Genomic DNA, 18,546 nt, shown 5'->3' on the forward strand with positions numbered 1-18,546 from the left:
CAACTCACAACCACCTATAACTCTAGGTCCAGGGGCTTTCAACCTCTGAGAGTACCAGGCATGAATGTGGTACACATACGTACACGCAAGACACATAAAAATAAATACATCTAAAAATCTTTTTTATTTATATTTGTCAGACTAATAAAATAAATCCCTTAAGAATTTTCACGGCCATGAAGCAAATGGGAATATGTGACTGCACCTTTGACATTCCTCTAAATCTCAGTAAATAAAATTAAGCAAGCCTCAAGTCAGCTAAAAACACTTGTCCACATTCCATTTAAAAAAAGAAAAAAAATTCAGCTAGAAAAAGCTTCACAGAAAAAGTAACTGAACAAATACTGAGTAAAGTCGTGTTATCCTAAGACATTACTGCTTACATCTGCAACTTCATTTCTGAAGAAGATGGTGTGGAAACCCTTTAAGCACAAGAGGACTCTGGGCTGACTGTGCTCTTTTTATTAAACATTAACTTCTCTAGTCACATTACATTGCAATGGGCTGTTTGCTTTGCAAGACAAGACCACAGAACTACGTGTAACAGAATACCACCTAATTGTTAGTATCCGGCTAAGACTGGTCTCTAGTGAAATTACCGAGTCATTGCAGACAGATTAGCAACAATGGGGGGCCCAGAATCCCATAGGTGCACTTCAGGGCTAAAAACTGCACAAGTAACAAAACAGAGATAAAATAAAGCAAAACAGAGCTCCCTGACACCGTTCGGTTTCTGCTGGGCATTCCCCACTCTTAAGTTTGTGGAGCCTTTTTATAATCATTGCCCGTTCCATTACAGCCTGTCGCAAGGAATTAGGTAGGAATCCTGGGATCCTGGATGGCTGTGTGGACTTTCAAATGCTGACATTGTTTTTTGTGTGCAGCATATATTTCCTTGGTGTATACTTATGGCCTAAATATGGAACAGGAATCCCCTCGTTGTTCTCTGTTGTCCTCTTCTGGTTGCTTTTTAAATCGCTTTACAAATTCTAGGTTAATGTCTGTTACAGTGTCTTCTTCTTCTTCTTCTTCTTCTTCTTCTTCTTCTTCTTCTTCTTCTTCTTCTTCTTCTTCTTCTTCTCCTCCTCCTCCTCCTCCTCCTCCTCCTCCTCCTCCTCCTCCTTCTTCTTCTAAGATTTTTATTTATTTTATTTTTTATTTATTTGTTTGAGTACACTGTTGCTGTCTTCAGACACACCAGAAGAGGGCATCGGATCCTGTTATAGATGGTTGTGAGCCACCATGTTGTTGTTGGGAATTGAACTCAAGACCTCTGGAAGAGCAGCCAGTGCTCTTAACTGCTGAGCCATTTCTCCAGCCACTATTAGTGTATTCACGGCTTCCACTCCATGGCAAGAAAATTCATATCCATGCTCCTCAATATCTCTTTGATTTGCATCTTCCACAATGTTGTTTCAGAGTCCTGTGGTTAATCAAGAGCATACTAATTATCTTTGTGTTACTGTAACCAAAATACCTGACTGGCAACATATAGTATATATATATGGAAGGAAAGATAGATATCGACCTATAACTTCAAAAGATTATGGCAGGGCAGCCATCGTAGAGTGACTTATTGTGGTGGTGAGACTGTATGGTAGAGGTTTGTTTACACGGAAACCAACCAGGTATCACATCTGAGCTATTCTGACTATATCCCGACTGAACATGAAAACTTAATAATGAATCCTTTGTTATTTTCTCTATACATTTATTCTGTAGAACTGCTGAGGTCTCTTTGAGGCTTAGTTTGTACTTTACTGTATAATTTCTTTACCCAGAGAAGGTGTGCTCAAAGGCGGCTTCTGGTGTTTTGCAGTGTTCCATTCCATGGTCAAATTTTCCATCTCTATTCATGAAGCCGAATCCAAAGAGATTGCTTGCTTTGTGGAGAAGAACTGGCAGCCAGTGGGAAGTGTAACTTTCAGGTTTCGAAGTCAACTCAACTCCCTCTTTTCTCCCCTTCTTCCAGGCCACCGTCCTACCCCATCCTGTGGTGATATTGACAGACACGAGGTAACAAGGTTGCGTTTGGAGTTAGAAGAGTTTACATCCTGGTTTTACCCATTATTAGCCAGTAAGTGTCTTGAAGCGAATTGTTTAGACTGTGCATGGCAGCTTTGTAACTGAGAACAAAAACAATTCTCTCACTGTTTTTAGTATAGCTTTTAGTGTACGAGATGGAACTCACCTTAGGTCTCTATGTTGCCAAAAGATGCTTAAAAGAGGGATGTTTTCCTTAATTTGCATGCAGATGATGAGATAACTACTTATCAGTTTGGCCAGCCATTCTGCTCTTTTGTGTGACTTTACATGTTCTCAGGACAGACTCCAGAGATTCCTTCTAGCAAGCTTGTTTCAATCCATATAGTCTACACTACCCTTCACACAGTTTACTGTGCGTCACAGCACATTGACTCATGAGAACTTCCTCATTCCCTTACCTCCAGCAGTCAGCAGAAAGGTCACGTCTCATCACCAGGACACAGCCACTGGTGTTCATCCACATGCTCATCCACTGGCCCTCTGCAGGACACCGGAGGTCACACATTTACTAATTTACTAATGCCTGTAACTTAGCATCTAAGCAGTTTGCCCTGCCACGTTCTTAACTCCTGTCCCCAATCCTCTCATAGTTCCAGTTGACAACTTTATCAGAGCCTCTCATTTTCCACCAAGCATTTACGATGTAACTTCATTTTAGAGCTGCTCCCCTGCTATCCCCGAGGAATTCTAAAATGCTAGTTGACTATTTCCAGCATCAAAAGTGTGTCAGGCACACAGCAGCTCCTCCACTCCTGTGTCCATTGAACTCATCAGCTCAATTCAGGACAATCCTGAGCAGTGTATGAACCCTAAAATGTTTTAATCATTTTCAGGAGAATCCACCCTCCATGGCCTACAGAAGCCTGTTATATATTGCTGCAATTCTGTCACTTCTGTTGTTGGAAATGGAATCTTGAGATACTTCCCCACCCCTGTGTAATTTCCTTACCATTTGTCAATTTGTTTATTCCCCCTCCCCCCCCCAAAAAAATTAAGAGTTGGAAAGGAGGCAGCCATGGTTATAAAAAGGACTGGAGAAGTTTGTGGCAATAAAGTAATTCTGTAGGTTCACTGTTGCAACGGACTCAGGACACCACATGTGATCAAATTGCATAGAACAAATCACCTAGAGAAATAGCTACTGGAAAACCTGAGATCAGGGCATTGTACCTGTGTTAAAAATACTAGTTATAGAACTGCTCTAGTCTTGTAAAAGTTCAGACGTCTAACTAGCACTATGCTGTGATGGCCGATACCTGGTTTGTGCACCCAGGATGGACAGGAAGGGAACTTAGGACAGTGTTCTGGTGCCTTCAGCTCTACCCAGTCTGCTGTTACTGATGTAGCCAATTCAACTGTCTGCCAGTCTGCGTCTTCGTCCACCTGGACCTGAAGCTGCTGGGGTTTGTTTGAGAAAACTGGGCAGAGGACTTATGAGATCTGTCCATTGCCCCAAGAACTCAAGAACTGCATGTAAATCTACATTGACAGCAAAAGACTGAATTAAGAACATCCTAGAGGAATTTATCACTATCCAGAGAAGATGGGATTCCTGAAGAATTATAATTTTAAGTCATTTAAAGGATTTTGGTATCTTCCAAAATATTGGCAAATAATCCCCAACTCTTATTCCAAAACTAAGAGTTGGAAAAGAAGGTACATTTAGTTATAAAAGGGCTTGAGAAGTTTGTTTGTGTCAATAACGGAATTCTGTAGCTTCACTGTTGTGATGGACTCAGGAATGAACATTCGGAATTCTTCTAAAAAGAACTCAATCAGTACAAATTATTCAAGGAGTCTGGGGCTATTCTGTTAGCATAAGAACAGATGTCCCATTATACAATGAATTCATGGAAAACAATGTCTTCAAACAATCAAAAATTACAGAGGTTACTACAGGGGCTCCCATGACAGATCTTGGACTTGTGTCTTAAACGACAGACAGAAGTGTATTCTGTCACAGACCTGAGAGGAGATTGTAGCCTGAAATGAAAATGCTGTCTTAGCAGCAAAACTTTCGAGTCCCCTTCTAAAGTTCTTAGCCACCTCAATAACAGAATTTAAGCATGGACTCAAAAGGAAGCTCGAGGAGAATTTTATTAGCTTAAAAGAAAAATCTCTGGAGCTCCGTGGTGGAGAACAGAGGAGAAAGGGGAAAAGCCATGCCAATTAAGCCAGCTTGGAGATCAGATCTGATGGACAAGAAAGACATGTGGTAGATGGGGAGGGGGGGAGAGAGAGAGAGAGAGAGAGAGAGAGAGGAGTCACACTTTTCTAAATAATTCCAAAAGGCAGGCAGACTCACAGCTGTACATGGCTGAGGTCCACTAGACAAGGAAGACTATTATCTCATTAAAAGACGAATTACCATGCCATCTCTTTAGCATCTCTTAGAGGTCTTCTCAGCCAAGGTGATTGAACCAGCCCAACTGGAAGGGTAGGTCTCCTCAGAGGCCAGAGATTCCGTTCTCTTGGCCAGGATATTTTTCTACTCTAGCAGCAGATTCCCTTGAAGTTCAGTGAGAGCTCCTCCTTTACCCTTTCCATCTTCTGGTGGCCACAGCTGCTCCTTAGCTTTGGTGACATTATGGTGACACTACTCTAGTTGCTGCACCTACTGTCTCATGATCTCTTTCTCTGATTCTCCTGTTTTCGGTCTTTCAAAGACACATCATTATTTAGGGCTTACTTAAGCAATCTGGGGTATGTTAGTTAATTTTGCACTAGTGTGATCAAAGATCAAACAGAGGAAAAATTTTATAGAAAGATTTATTGAGGCTCATAGTTTCGGACAGATTTCATCCCATGGTGGCAAAGAGGCTCAGCTGTGGTGGGTGGGATCATGTAGGAGAGGTGTGTTCACTACCAGCACTGGACCAGGAAGCATAGAGCAACTGGAACTAGGAGCCTGGATGTAACCTTCAAAGACTTACTCCATGGGACCTACTTCTACAGGGTAGGCCCCTACCTACTAAAAGACCCACGATCTTTTAAATATATCATCAAATGGAGATGAAGGATTCAAAACATGAGACTATGGGGACATTTCAGATTCAAGCTATAACACAAGATAGTCTATCAAGACTCAATATTTTTTCATTGCGGAGTAGAAAAGAACAGCCTTATTGACTATTGTCTTTAATAAGGCACCATGCCAGAAACCTGGAACAGGTTCATTTCCATCCACAATGCCAGAATTTATCAAATCACAAAGAATTCACAAGGTGTGGTGGTTTCCATGGCAGCGGTTTATCAAATAATCCTTCCTACCTTGGTAGTCTGACTGAGGCCAATGTCGGCTCCAGTATTCTAATCTTAAATGCTAATATTAACTCTCATATCACGGTTAATACCTGTGTCTATCTGTCTGTGCATGTGTGTGGTTTCAGAATGAAAACAAGATAGAGAGGGTAAAGCAGAGTTCCGAAGAATTACTGCAGTGAACTGAAAAGAAATGCAAGTAAAGTTTGAATCGATAAGATAAGGAACCTAAAACTAGCTGCAGGGCATAAGCTGCTGCTGAGACTGTGGGAAAGTCAGAAGTGGGAGAGTCAGATTTTAGAGCAAAGCTGCAGAGCTGAGTCTAGATGTGAGGTCCAGCTGTGAGGTCCACAGAATGAAGGTCCAACAGCAGGAATGCTAGGTTTGGGTCCAGGTGGGAGAACAGATGGGCCAGCAGATGGCATTCGACTGACCACAGCAGCAGCAGGGAGCCAAAGAGCTGGACAGTCCTAAGTTCCATGACTGTTGGTCTTGAATACATATACAAAGTATTAGCCATCACAGTGTTAGGTACCCATCATTTGAGAGAGCAACATCCCTTTCATGTTTAACCGAAGAATGACACCCTGGACTCAAACAGGTTGCAAACGCAAAGAGTTTTATTGTACAGAAATCTAGCATGCTGGGGTCTCCCCATTACCAAGATAGAGAGACATCCAAGTAAGCTTGCAGGCCTGATTTAAAGCACACTAAGGAATTCCAGGGTAGGTGACCTCTATGTTATCTGTTGGATCCATCTCTATGGATATTCCATTACCAGGGTGTGGGGCCTGGAAACCTGCTTGGGGAGGTCTGGGAACAGCTGCTGTCCCATTGTCCTTGCCTCAGGCCAGGTGATGGAGCAGCTTCTGAAGTCTGGACTTAACTGGACTTGCCCAGTTCTTGAAAACAGAGATTTAAGTCTAGTCTCCTTAATTGTCAGTCTGAAGCCTAACTATCATGGAATCAGCCTAGCCTTCTCAAGGTACCCACCACTTTATGGTGTCCAGGTGAGAGAGTAACATTCTTTCCATGTAATACCCTTCCCATGATCTGGTGTGTCCAATAAGTTCTTGGGCCTGGTTGTTTTAATATGATTCTACTATACTCATATACCCCTAAATTTCGAATCATCTCTCTCAATAGCTCTAATAGTTACTTCTATATTGTTGTCATTAAAAAGTCCTGACCACAATAAGTGGTGTGTGTGTGTGTGTGTGTGTGTGTGTGTGTGTGTACATTAAAGCCTCTGTAACCAGACCACCTTGGTTAGTGCAGAGTTTGAGTAAGTCTTGAAATTGAGTAGATGCCTCCTATCTTGTTCTTTTTTAATATTGAGTTGCCTGCTCTGCCTTTGTCTCCCCACATAAAAGTTTAAATCATTTTGTCCTTATTTGTTCCATGACTTTTGCTGAGATTGTGTTGAAGAATCTGTAGATCAAGTTTCGAAAGCTGACCTTATAACATTGAGCTTTTCTAACCCTGAATGTGAAGTAACTCAATTCATTTATTTCTTTTTTGGGTTCTTCCAATAATTTGTGGTTTCCCTCATGGAGCTCTTTTACACTTTGCTAGTTTGTATCCACATGTTTTAGCTTAGGAGGCCCAGCTATAGTGATGTGGTTTTAGCTTCAAGTTCTACTTCTTCATTGTTGATATATAGGAAAGCAGTTGTGTCCTGTAGATCAGCCTTGGATCCTACCTAATGTTTGTAGTTCAAGAGGTTGTGGGAGTTTTGGTTTTGTTTTGTTTTGTTTTGTTTTGTTTCTGTGTAGATTGTCATGTCATCGGCAAATAAAGTCAATTCTATTTCTTCTATTTAAAATCTCTCTATGTTTTCTTTTCTCTTTTTGTTGTATCAGCTAGAACTTGCATGGGAAATGTGGTAGAATGAAGGGGCACTCTTGCTTTGATCCTGACCTGCCAAGAAACTTTCAGGCTTCTGATGTTAGTTGTTAAGTTTTACTGATTTATTGTTTGTTTTTTTCAGACAGGTTCACGAAATTTAACCCAGACTATCCTCAAACTTGCAGTCCTTCAGTGTTAGCCCCTGAACACTAGGATTGCAGATGTGCAACTTGGCAGATTCTGGCTTTCAAGAAACAAGCCGTTTCATCTAGGTCATCCAATTTGTGGCCACGGAGTTGCTCCTAGAGTCCAGTTCTTATCCTTCTAGTGCCTCTAGCGTCTGCAGTGATGGCCTACACTTCAATTATGATATTAGTGATTTGTATTGTCTCTATTTTCTTAGTTTGCTTGCTAGGTACTTATTGATTTAACTATTTTCATAGCTCGTCTTTGGATTTGTTGACCCAGTTTGCCGCCGGAATCTTTATTAGACCTACCTCTCTGGCCTTCTGCTTTAGCTACTGACCAATTTTACTACTGGACTTTATGACCACACTGTAACACCAGAGAAAGATTTTTTTAACACCATTCCCCTCTCTCCTTCACTTATGACTGCTTTGGTCACCATTTTTTTTATCCAAGTCTTTCCTCCGATGCTGTGTAACCAGTGTTATAGCCTGCACGATAAAGCTCAGAAGCTTTAAGAGCTGTAGCCTCTCATGGGGCCCCTTTATGTCCTAGAATTGCCTTATATTGGGATTATCAACTACAGAGATTTTTGTTTCCTGCAATGTACATATAGTTTATTTCTACTCTATAAACTCCTGCTGAAGATTTATGCAGCCTAATACTTATATTTTAAATCTCCTGATCTTCTTTCCTTCTCTTTCCTTTTATTTCTTCTCCAATCATGCTGGCAACCTTCTTGCTGTCCTGGGCACATGCTTCATAGACACTTTTAGTACAGCATCTGACAAGTTAAAAGATAAATAAGGAAAGACTCCTGTGATTAATGTAGTGTGTCCTGGCAGGGACACGGTAGCAAAGAAATTATAATTATGGAATTCAATTGTTTGGGGTTTTTTTTTGTTTTGTTTGTTTTGTTTAGGGATTGTTTATTTGTTTGGGTTTTTTTTTGTCAGTTTTCAAGACAGGGTTTCTCTTTGTAACAGACTTGGCTGTCTTGGAACTCACTTTGTAGACTTGGTTGGCCTCACACACACAGAAAGCCACCTGCCTTTGCCTTCCACGTGCTGAGATTAAAGGTGTGCACCACCACATCTGGCCTGAAACTAAGATGTTAATAGAGTACTGTTCTAACATGAAAGGATATTTAGATCACCATGTATACCACATGTGTTTTACTATTAAAATATTATATTATAAAATGCATATGATGTGTGCATATATAACATATATTCTATATATTCTATTCTATTCTAGTGAGGTGTAGTTCTATGATAGACTGCTTGCTTAGTATGCATGAAGCTCTGGTTTTAACCCACAGCATTGATATATACATATAACATTTCAAATATAAATATATGTCTCTCTCTCTTTCTCTCTCTCTTTGTGTGTGTGTGTGTGTGTGTGTGTGTGTGTGTGTGTGTGTGTGTGTGTAAAACATTTCAAAACTTTAAAAATGCTATGAGATTTTTATCTCAAGGAAAGTACGTGCACTTTCAATGTAGTGTGAATTGCATTTGCAACCAAGTTTATTAATATGGTAAAACAAGATCTTCGACCTGGCAGTGCTGGTACAAACCTTTAGTCCCAGCACTTGTGAGGCAGAGGCAGGAGGATCTCTTAGGTCAAGGCCCTATGATCTCAGAGGTGTCTCCTGTAACTTGGCTAAACCTCGTGTTAGTCAGCTGTCATCGTAAGAAACCATAGGCTCGTGATTGTTTATCATTGCCCAAGGGCCATAGGTCCTCAGGGAGAATCTCTTTGTGTGCTGATCTGTCCATCTTAATGTCATATTTATGCCACTTTATTGATGAAGAACTCAGATGTCTGCATATACTGCTTGTGTTTACTTGCCCTTACCTTATTCCTAAATTCAACCTCAATCATTCTAAATTACTTATTTATTTATTTATTTAATGTATATGAGTACACTGTAGCTGTCTTCATCCCATTACAGACGATTGTGAGCCACCACATGGTTGCTGGGAATTGAACTCAGGATCTCTGGAAGAGCAGTCGGTGCTCTTAACTGCTGAGCCATCTCTCCAGCCCAACTCAATCACTCTAAGTCATGTTCTTTCACAGGACAGTTTTCTTTCTTACCTGATGTATTCATTCTGACAAACTATGAAGGCTGGCTGACTTTGACTGACTTTTCTTTTGGCTTTTTTTTTTTTTCTTTTTTTCGGAGCTGGGGACCGAACCCAGGGCCTTGTGCTTTTTCTTTTGGCTTTTTCAAACTAATATATCTAGTACTTTTATCTATGTAGCCCTTTTCCTGATAGTTTTGGCCTTTCTATTTAAAGAATTTAACCATCCACATTATCTGTTCTGTATAGGTTCCCAACCCCTTGGCTATATTATAACTTGGAAAGAGAGGTAATATTATATATTCCTACATAATATTTAATAAATTAGACAAATGCTGGGTCTGGTGGTACAAGCCTATAAGCCCAGCACTTGTGAAGTAGAAGCAGGATGTTGTTGGTAAGAAGTTGTTTATGCCCCTGATTGGGCCACAACTTTCACCAGACAGACTTTACCTGTTTTCCTGGTTGGGGATTTTTCACCTGCCTTGTTGTTTTTCCACGGCTTTTGCCTCGGGTATATAAGGAGATCTCAGTAAAGCCTCGGTGGCGCTCGCTGAAAACGGGTGACCCGTGTACGTGTTTTCTTTCAATCCCGCAGAACTACGCCCCGATATTCACACACTGGCGGCGCAGGTGCCGACAGCCCATGAGTTCAATGTATATCCAGCTACCTGGCAAGATCAAGGCTAGCATGAGTTGTATAAAACCCTGCCACAAGAAGAAACAAACACAATTAGACATTAGCGTTAACTGAGTCGTTCATTTCCTCCACACTGACTATACAGATGAGAGAAAAATGTTAATTTAGTGAGACGGGCCGCTGGGACCCATGGCTTCCGTCTCTTGGGAATTTGGTTGCTTTAAAGCCTCTGCATTTCCTGTTTTCATAGTTCAGATCACAGGATAAGGAAGCAAGAGACATGGAGGAGGGCACCACCCTTGGGCTGGAGAGATGGCTCAGCGGTTGAGAGCACTGACTGCTCTTCCAGAGGTCCTGAGTTCAATCCCAGCAACCACATGGTGGCTCACAACCATCTGTAATGGGATCTGATGCCCTCTTCTGGTGTGTCTGAAGACAGCTACAGTGTATTCACAAATATAAAATAAATAAATATATCTTAAAAAAGAAGGTGGAGCACATGGCTTCTGTTCACAGGATGGATGGAGAACCTTGTCACCTGGACATGTCCAGCTACTAAGGAATCCGATGGTCTCAAGTTGGGTGCAGATGTGCAGACAAAACTAAACTGTCATAAAATAGGAGTGGGTGTTGGCAGCTCCTGATAGTGATCTTGAAATCAATGAATAGTGTATAAATAGGCTTCATTTACCTTTTAGTGTGTTTTTATGTCTCAGGAAAATGATTCGACAGGGAAAAGGACATTTCAGAAGGAGAAAAATCAAAGTAACTCATCAGCCTAACCACAGAAATGCCAGAGTTGCTCAATTCTATGTATTAACTTATAGAAAAAATAACTGGAAAGTTGGAGGAAAGGTATATTTTCTCATACTAATTATTCATGGTGCTAAAAAACAAAAGCGATTAATTAAACTAACTAGAGGCTTTAAAGAGGCCAAGAACTCACTCTACATTTTAAGGATGTTGAAGACTTCTTTGGTTGTTGGTGGTGTTGGTTTTCTGTTTAATCTAAATATTATGCCCTTAAAACTTAGAGCTGGACATTTGATAGACAAAATTCTTTTATCTATTAAGTCAAATTAATTCTGAACAGCAATTATCACCACTTGGAAAGCAGCAAGCAATTCTTGCCAAACTGCTGGTAGACCTATATTTTCCCTAGCCAACTCTCTTTTCATTTTTGTTCTATAGGAGCTGTTAACAATTGCTCTGCATTTACAGAACCACGGAATTTTGTATCTATCAAATGTTACCACCTTCTGTTGAAGTGCTAAGCATTGTTATAGATGGAATGTTCCTATTACCCATAACATCCATATGTGGAAGCCCTGTCTTCTGATATATTTGAGTGTAGAGCTTTGAGACTTGCCAAAATTTGGGTGAGGTCCTGATGGGGAAAAGGGTGGTGGTAAGGGAAGTTCCATCAACAGATTGGTGCTTCTGTAAGAGAATGAGAATTCACACTTTCTCTGCCTTTCGAGAGCATGGGGAGATATTGGCTCTTGGGCTGAAGAGATGACTCAGTGGTTAAGAGCATTTGCTGGTCTTGCAGAGGAAGTAGCTTGGTTCTAGCATGCACAAGGCATATCACAGCTGTCTGAATCTCCAATTCCAGGCAATCTGATGTTCTCTCCTGGCCTCTGCCATCAGCAGGCACACATGTGATATATAAACACACAAACATGTAGGAAAATACAAATACATATAAAATAAAAATAAATAAATATTTAAAAAAATTTTTATTGTCTTGTTTATGTGTGGGTGTTTTGCCTACATATATGTCTGTGCATTTCTAGTGCCCATGGAGCCTAGAAGAGGGCACAGATTCCCTAGAACTAGTACTATAGACACTTACAAGCTGGCAGATGGGTGCTGAGAGTCAATGAAGAACAGCCAGTGTTCTTAACCATTGAGGCATCACCCCAGCTCCATAAATAAATTTTCATAAAGAAGGAAAAGGAAGAAGAGGAGGAAGAAAGTGGTGTCAGCTGCCTGCCGCCAGAAAGGAAGCCCTCACCAGGAAATCATTTTGATCATGGATGCTCAAGCTGTGAAAAATAAACCCCTGAGTCTAACACACCCACTCAGTAATATTTATTATGGCCACAAAGATCCATGAGTTAGAGACACGGTCCTGGCTTGGGCTTTTGGGGATGCTGAGACATTTCAGAGCCTAGCGGGAGGTCTTTAGGTCTTTGCATTGCATTCATGTCCTTGATGGGACTCAGTCTTTTCTTCTTCTCTGTTCTCATTGCTCTGGTTAAAGGTGAGCAATTGCAATACTACGTATCCTCATGGTTATTATATGACAAGCCCAAAGCAGCGCAACCCATCACAAACCTCAAATCTCTACAACTGTGAACCTAAGTTGACATTTTTCTTTACAAGTTGATTGTGGGAGAAAACTGACTAACACACACCAGTAAAACTGATTAAGAAAGATTAAAAACTGGGCTGGGTCAATGGCTCAGAAGTTAAGGGTGTGCTCTTCTCCTGCAGAGGGCCAAAATGCAATTCCTATCACCCACATTAGGTAACTCACAAACACCTATAATTCTATATTTGATGCCTCTTGCTACTGAGACCCCCAGCATTCAGACTCACATACTCCAATGTGGACTCAGACACATATACACAAAAATATAAATAAGAATGAAATAAATCTTAAAAATGTGTAAACACTTGTAGAAAAAATGAAGTGCTGCATGAAGTAGAAAGGAGCAGATATGGTGAGGTCAACCCAAAACTCGGCCGGTATGTATGGTGGTCGAGGGCTGTAAAAAAAGAGTGCCATGATTGTGCATTCAATTTTCAAATCCACACTTAATTTAGGACTCTTCCACCACACATGCGCCTATTGTAAGACTTGCCCTAACCCAGCAGCAGGATCAAGAAAAGGAGCAAAGAGGGGAGAGAGAAAACATTCATTAAAAAAATATAGCCTCAGGTCTGAGCCAAGACCCGTGAATGTTAATTTTTAGTTCTGTGAACTTGAAAATGTAATTAACCTCTCTGACCCTTAAGTAAAATGCAGATAATATAAACAGCCATGTTGTGATCTAAGGACTGAATAAAATGCATACTTAGAGTGGGACAATTTAGGTTTTGGTCATGTAAGATCTCATCTTGTGGAGGTCAACTCTTCTACTACTCCAGATGATGTAAGAAGGGTGTTAATCCTAAGCCACTACCTAAAGACTATACATAGACTGACGCTGGACTCTAACCTCATAGGTAGCAATGAATAGCCTAGTAAGAGCACCAGTGGAAGGGGAAGCCCTGGGTCCTGCTAAGACTGAACCCCCAGTGAACGGGATTGTTGGGGGGGAGGGCGGTAATGGGGGTAGGATGGGGAGGGGAACACCCATATAGAAGAAGAGGGGGAGGGGTTAGGAGGATGTTGGCCTGGAAACCGGGAAAGGGAATAACAATCGAAATGTAAATAAGAAATACTCAAGTTAATAAAGGTAAAAAAAAAAAAAGGGTGTCAATCATAGAACTCTACCATTTACAAAGGCTAGGATAACCAAAGCTTCTTACCAGAAATTCAAGTCTCCAATAGGAACTCGTTTACATGGATCCTTTAAGAGTTGCCGGTATTGAGATCCAGGGAACCATCTGGGTTGCTGTCCTTTTTTTTCAGACTTGGTCGCTCAGTTTCCCTTCAGAGTCTGTTACTAACACAGCTTTCCTAGAAACGTTCCTTGTCCATTGTTCATTGCTTATGACTGATGAGCTCACAGTGTAGAAAATAAACTGACCAGCAGAACAGTTAGTTAATCCTCTTTATTACCAGAACAGATGTGTGTGCATGCATGCGTGCATGTGTGCATGTGTGCGTGTGTGTGTGTGTGTGTGTGTGTGTGTGTGTGTGTGTGTTCAGTGTGGGGAAACTAATGAGCTGAATCATTTTAATTGCAGAATATTGTCTTTTTTTTTTCTTTGTAAGGTAAGACATTTATTTTGGTTACAGTTTGATAGTGCGCTAACACTGGCGGTGATGTAATAGACATTAAACTTTCCTCTTCCTCCCCAATGGCAGGAATTGAACTCAGGTCCTCCCATATTAGGCAGGTGACAGTGCTCTGCCTCACTCCACCATCCCTTTCCCCCTGAACTTTTCTGTCTACTAAATCGCATTTTACAAGTCACCCTAACAGCTGGCAGAGGAAAGAGGAACGCAAGTGAAATATCCAACCATTCTTCTCTCTACTCTACGATCAGGATAAAGTCTGTTAAAAGAATTATGAGAGAGAAAATTTCCTGTGAGAAAAATCCCTTATCTTCATATTTAAGATCAGTGCTTATTTTGATTTAAACATTTAGCATTTTAAATACTGTGAGCAACTTACCGTAAACCTATGGCTGGAAGGCACCAACCTTCTCAACAGTCCCCCCTGCTGGCCGTGTCGTCATCATTCACGCCCATTTCCCTGGGGGTGCTAAAGGTCAAGCCAGGATTCTTAAAACAACTTAAGAGTGCTGGAGCCCAGAAGAGCCTTAGGGTGGGCCAAAAGGGCTCGCTCATTTGGTAAGTGTTAGTCTGTGCTCTCAAGATAATAGAATGGCAAGGAGACAGACCTACCCCCTGGAAAATGCAGACAGACTTTAAAATTGAGAAGAGAAACCATTTTTACATTGTTAATTTTTACCTGGATTTTTATGAGTCACAGAAAATGACTGGGTCTGAGGAAGGAGGAGGGACACCCTGAATTCCTATTCTATCTCTTTCCAGGGATAGAACACTATTCAGGATTCCCCACCACCATCCCCTACTCACGGGCAGGCATGCAGTTGGTTTTTCCACAACGTGAGCATTTGACCTGAAGACTTGTAGCTAATCTTATAAACAAGAGGTAAAGCCAACCAAGAAATGCAGAACTTTCAGTGAATAGCCCCAAAGGAAAGCCAGGAACCTCCCAAAGGCCCTTTCCTTAATGTTCCCACAAAGAGGCCTCAGGGAGATGTTGGTGACTGTCCTGTGGCTGTCCTATGGGGTGGTCACTCAGATGAGGCAGGGGGAGGGGAGCCCAGCCTCAGAGCGGAGAGTTCAAGGCCACGTGTCACCATGTGATGCCTGGATAAAGTGAGGCTGTGTCCTAACCAACTGGGAAGCTGCAATTTTCACTTCCTTCTCTGGAGATGGCTCAAAGTCATGTGCAGGGCACTTGGACATTGTTGGGGCTGATTTCGGGGCCAAGTCAAGAACACCCCAGCTTCCTCAAGCAGCAGGTCTGAAACTACCACCACTTAGCTTTAAAGAACTGGCAACTCTTAATTACCTTGAATTTTTTGTTTTTTAGAAGACAGGAACTTAGTTGGGCAGTGGTAGCATAAGTCTTTAGTCCCAGCCCCTCAGACACAGAGGCAGGCAGATCTCTAAGTTTGAGGTCAGCCTGGTCTACAGAGTGAGTTCCAGGACATCCAGGGCTACACAGAGAGACCCTGTCTCGAAAACCAAAAATCAAAAACCAAAAACCAAAACTCAGGATCTGGGGATCGTAGCCCTGGCTGGAGTCTCAGTATGCAGACCAGGCTATCCTTGATCCTCCAGTGATCTTCCTGTCTCTGCCTCCTGTGAACTAGGCCTGCAGACGTGCAACCACACCGGGCTAGCCCAGATGTTTTTGCTTTGCGGGTTTTTGGTTTTTTTTCCCCTCTCATAACACACGAATTGGTTCTGTCAACTTTACAGGGCTATTTTGAGATGCAAGTTGTGTCTTAAGCAAGAAAGTCACTTGAACACTACAGACTGAGGCTACGGCCATTCCACTCTGGGGGGAGGGGGGAAGATGACCAGCCCCATGTGTCCAAGCCTGCTGCGGTCACACAGAATAGGGGACAATGACCATCCAGGCTGCACAGCTCTGCTCCTGCTGGGATCGGAGGTCTTCACCCTGGGAGTGACACCCTAAGACAGGTCTGCTTCTCTTGGCTCTTGCCAGATGTCCCCTCAGCAGCTGTGAGAAAGGCACACTCCTTATCCTAACCATTAACACTGCCGAGTCCTACACTTAAAGCTGAGTTTGAAACATTCAACGAAAATCCCTGATATTTCTTTCCTTCCAAGGAAGATTTCTCTGCAAACTCCTGTCAGACACCTTACAGGCAGGCAACCAGGATGCTGGAATCCGTGTGTCCCACAACGGCAACTCTCTATATACGGGGTCCTCAAACAGCTCCGGATAGCATAAGACAGGCTTTTATGAGTGCTTATGTGCCAGGTGCTGGGGTGGTGGCTGACTGCCACCTCTCTGCTCTGTGTGACCCTGGGGACATACGAATAACAAGAACATAAAGTCCCAAGAAGATTGTGTTCAATCTCTGGTGAATGTGCACACACACGAGGTCCAGCGTGTTTCAAAACCGTACTTAGAAATTTCTTTAAAAGGCAGTTCTTTCTTCGCTCTCTCTCTCTCTCTCTCTCTCTCTCTCTCTCTCTCTCTCTCTCTCTCTCTGTCTCTCTCCAATAAAAGGGATCCATTTTGGTGATGCCTTCAAGTCTCATTTCTGTCCAGCGAGTCAGTTCCAGGGATCCTGCACAGACACCGTGGAACCATCAGAGCCACCCCGTAAATGGACAGGGTGAACACAGGGGCCTTTCGTGTTCCTTCTGTCCCCAAGGCGACAGGCACCCCCTCAACATACGCACCCGTGCACACACCCACAAACACGAGCTGGAATTGGCCAACTTCCTCCTAACTATTCTTTGAATAGCAACCAGGATGGCGATCCCTTGGCATGATGACTTGAGCTCAGCAAGACTATGGTTCAGGATAAAACCCTTGCAATTCTCCAAACAGAGGGGTTTTGTTTGTTTGTTTTGTTTGCTTGTTTTTCATAGGCTGGACCTCACACCCTGTATTCTAAAAGAGAGAAAACCCTGCCCAAGGCATCATTGCTCTTCTAACAAGCGAAGGAACAGAGCCATCCATAGGGAAGGCTCTGAAGCAGCAGATACAGAGCGAAAGCTCTCCAGCGAGGCACACTTTAAACATCCCAAAGAATCAAGAGAGCCCTCTGAGAAAAACAGCTTTGCTCACCCACAGGCCCCTACGTAGTGTCTTTAAGTCTAAGGAAATAAAATGCAAAAGCCTTTTTTTTCTTTTTTGGAAATCCAGTCACTAATCTACCTCCACTCTGCTTCAGAACTTATGCCATGCGTCTGTCTAAGTAGAGTGTGTCGGGCTGGGAGGACCAGCGATGGATGTGGGGAGATCAGGGCCCGTGTTTGCATAGTTCCTTTGGTCCATGGTTCTGGACCGCTCAGGAAGAACCCAAGTTGGGGAGGGGGTTATGAAGGGGGTGCCCGTGTCTCAGGTCTTGCACCCTCATAGGCCTCCTGCCCTGGGTCACTGATTCCACTGATGCCACAGGTTTCCTCCCTGAGTCCCACCTCAGGGGGACATAAATTACAGGAAAGGGCAGCCAAGGAGCAAAATGGCTTCCCCAGCAAGCTTCTTCATTTGCTCCCTAAGGGTGGAGTGGCCCCGGGACCACAGTGGGACAGACATGGGCGAGTGCCTGGTGGTGCAGGGAACAGGGTACACTGTGTTTCCTAAGTAAGGCAGCCAGGGCCCTCCCAGTCAGACCTCTGCAAAAGAGGCTATGGGCAACCTAGAGTTTCACCTTGCCCTCCTCGGCTAGTCTGTCATTGAGCTGGCAGAGTTGGGCCAGGAAACCATCGTTGGGGCCGATCTCACGATTCTGCCTCACAGTACTCAAAGCAGACCTGACATCCATCTTCTGTCGCAACATGAGGTAGGCGATGACTAGCGTTGGAGAGCGACTGTAGCCCTCACGGCAATGGACAAGCACCCGGCCATTTTTATGGGCCAGGGCCTGGTCAATGAAGTCTGCGGCCCTTTCAAAGTAAGCACTGAGGTTGAACTCCTGCGTGTCATTGGCCTTGATGCCCATGTAGGTGATGCCCGTATCCTTGTAGAAGCTAGCACTGGTGTTGACATGCATGAAGGACCTGCCCTCAGCGGCATTCAAGACGTGGGTGATGCCCAATTTCTGCAGCTGGGTGATGTCCTGAGCCACAGACGCGTTGCCCACGTAGACCCTCGGGATGACCTCGTTGCAGGGCTGGCTCGGGAGGCTATAGCAGCCGCTGCCGTCCGAGAGCAGGTCGTTGAGATCTTGCACCGAGAGCTCAAAAGAGCCGGACATGGCGGCGGCGGGGCCCTGCATGCCGGGGCAGGAGCGAGCGAGGGGCCAGAATATTGTCTTAACAAGGCAGTGTGCCCTCTTCTGTTGTGGGATGCTATGAATTTTCCTCTGAGAAAAATCGTATAGTACCTGGGCATGGCCAAACAAGCAATTAATCTCAGCATTCCGAAGGCAGAGAAGCAAGCTGACTTCTGTGAGCTTAAGGCCAGCCTGGTCTACAGAGTGAGTTCCAGGACTGAAATGGAAACTTCTGTTCTTTGGAAAGTTAGTTTTTTCAAACCATGTTTTGCTGGAGCACAC

General features: G+C 43.1%; 1 protein-coding gene and 1 long non-coding RNA gene across 4 annotated transcripts; both read right to left on the reverse strand.

Moving 5' to 3' along the window:
* Positions 1–107: 107 nt before the first annotated feature.
* Positions 108–14,989, reverse strand: LOC147994768 (uncharacterized). Of its 2 annotated transcripts, XR_015686402.1 has the most exons (6): positions 14,424–14,989; positions 13,612–13,827; positions 9,885–10,102; positions 2,445–2,526; positions 1,778–1,991; positions 1,170–1,423 (listed from the first exon to the last, which is right to left on the reverse strand). It is a non-coding gene; the product is annotated as an uncharacterized LOC147994768 (long non-coding RNA). The 2 variants fall into 2 exon arrangements; XR_015686403.1 differs by lacking the exons at positions 2,445–2,526; positions 9,885–10,102; positions 13,612–13,827; positions 14,424–14,989 and adding an exon at positions 2,192–2,367 and having other exon boundaries at positions 108–1,423.
* A 1,578-nt stretch (positions 14,990–16,567) lies between these two features.
* On the reverse strand, positions 16,568–18,288 carry LOC148006253 (dual specificity protein phosphatase 3). Of its 2 annotated transcripts, XM_087659699.1 has the most exons (2): positions 17,701–18,285; positions 16,568–16,608 (listed from the first exon to the last, which is right to left on the reverse strand). In XM_087659699.1, exons 1-2 carry the CDS (start codon positions 18,265–18,267, stop codon positions 16,594–16,596), a joined length of 582 nt encoding a protein of 193 aa, XP_087515825.1. In that variant the 5' UTR covers positions 18,268–18,285; the 3' UTR covers positions 16,568–16,593. The 2 variants fall into 2 exon arrangements, with proteins under 2 accessions (XP_087515825.1, XP_087515826.1); XM_087659700.1 differs by lacking the exon at positions 16,568–16,608 and having other exon boundaries at positions 17,189–18,288.
* Positions 18,289–18,546: the final 258 nt, after the last annotated feature.

This window comes from Rattus norvegicus, chromosome 4, assembly GCF_021556685.1.
Source record: "Rattus norvegicus strain SHRSP/BbbUtx chromosome 4, alternate assembly SHRSP_T2T, whole genome shotgun sequence".
NCBI classification, from domain to species: domain Eukaryota; kingdom Metazoa; phylum Chordata; class Mammalia; order Rodentia; family Muridae; genus Rattus; species Rattus norvegicus.

Coding starts and splice junctions, on each gene's coding strand:
- LOC148006253 (XM_087659699.1), bottom strand. CDS start 18,267: ATGCAGGGCCCCGCCGCCGCCATGTCCGGCTCTTTTGAGCTCTCGGTG.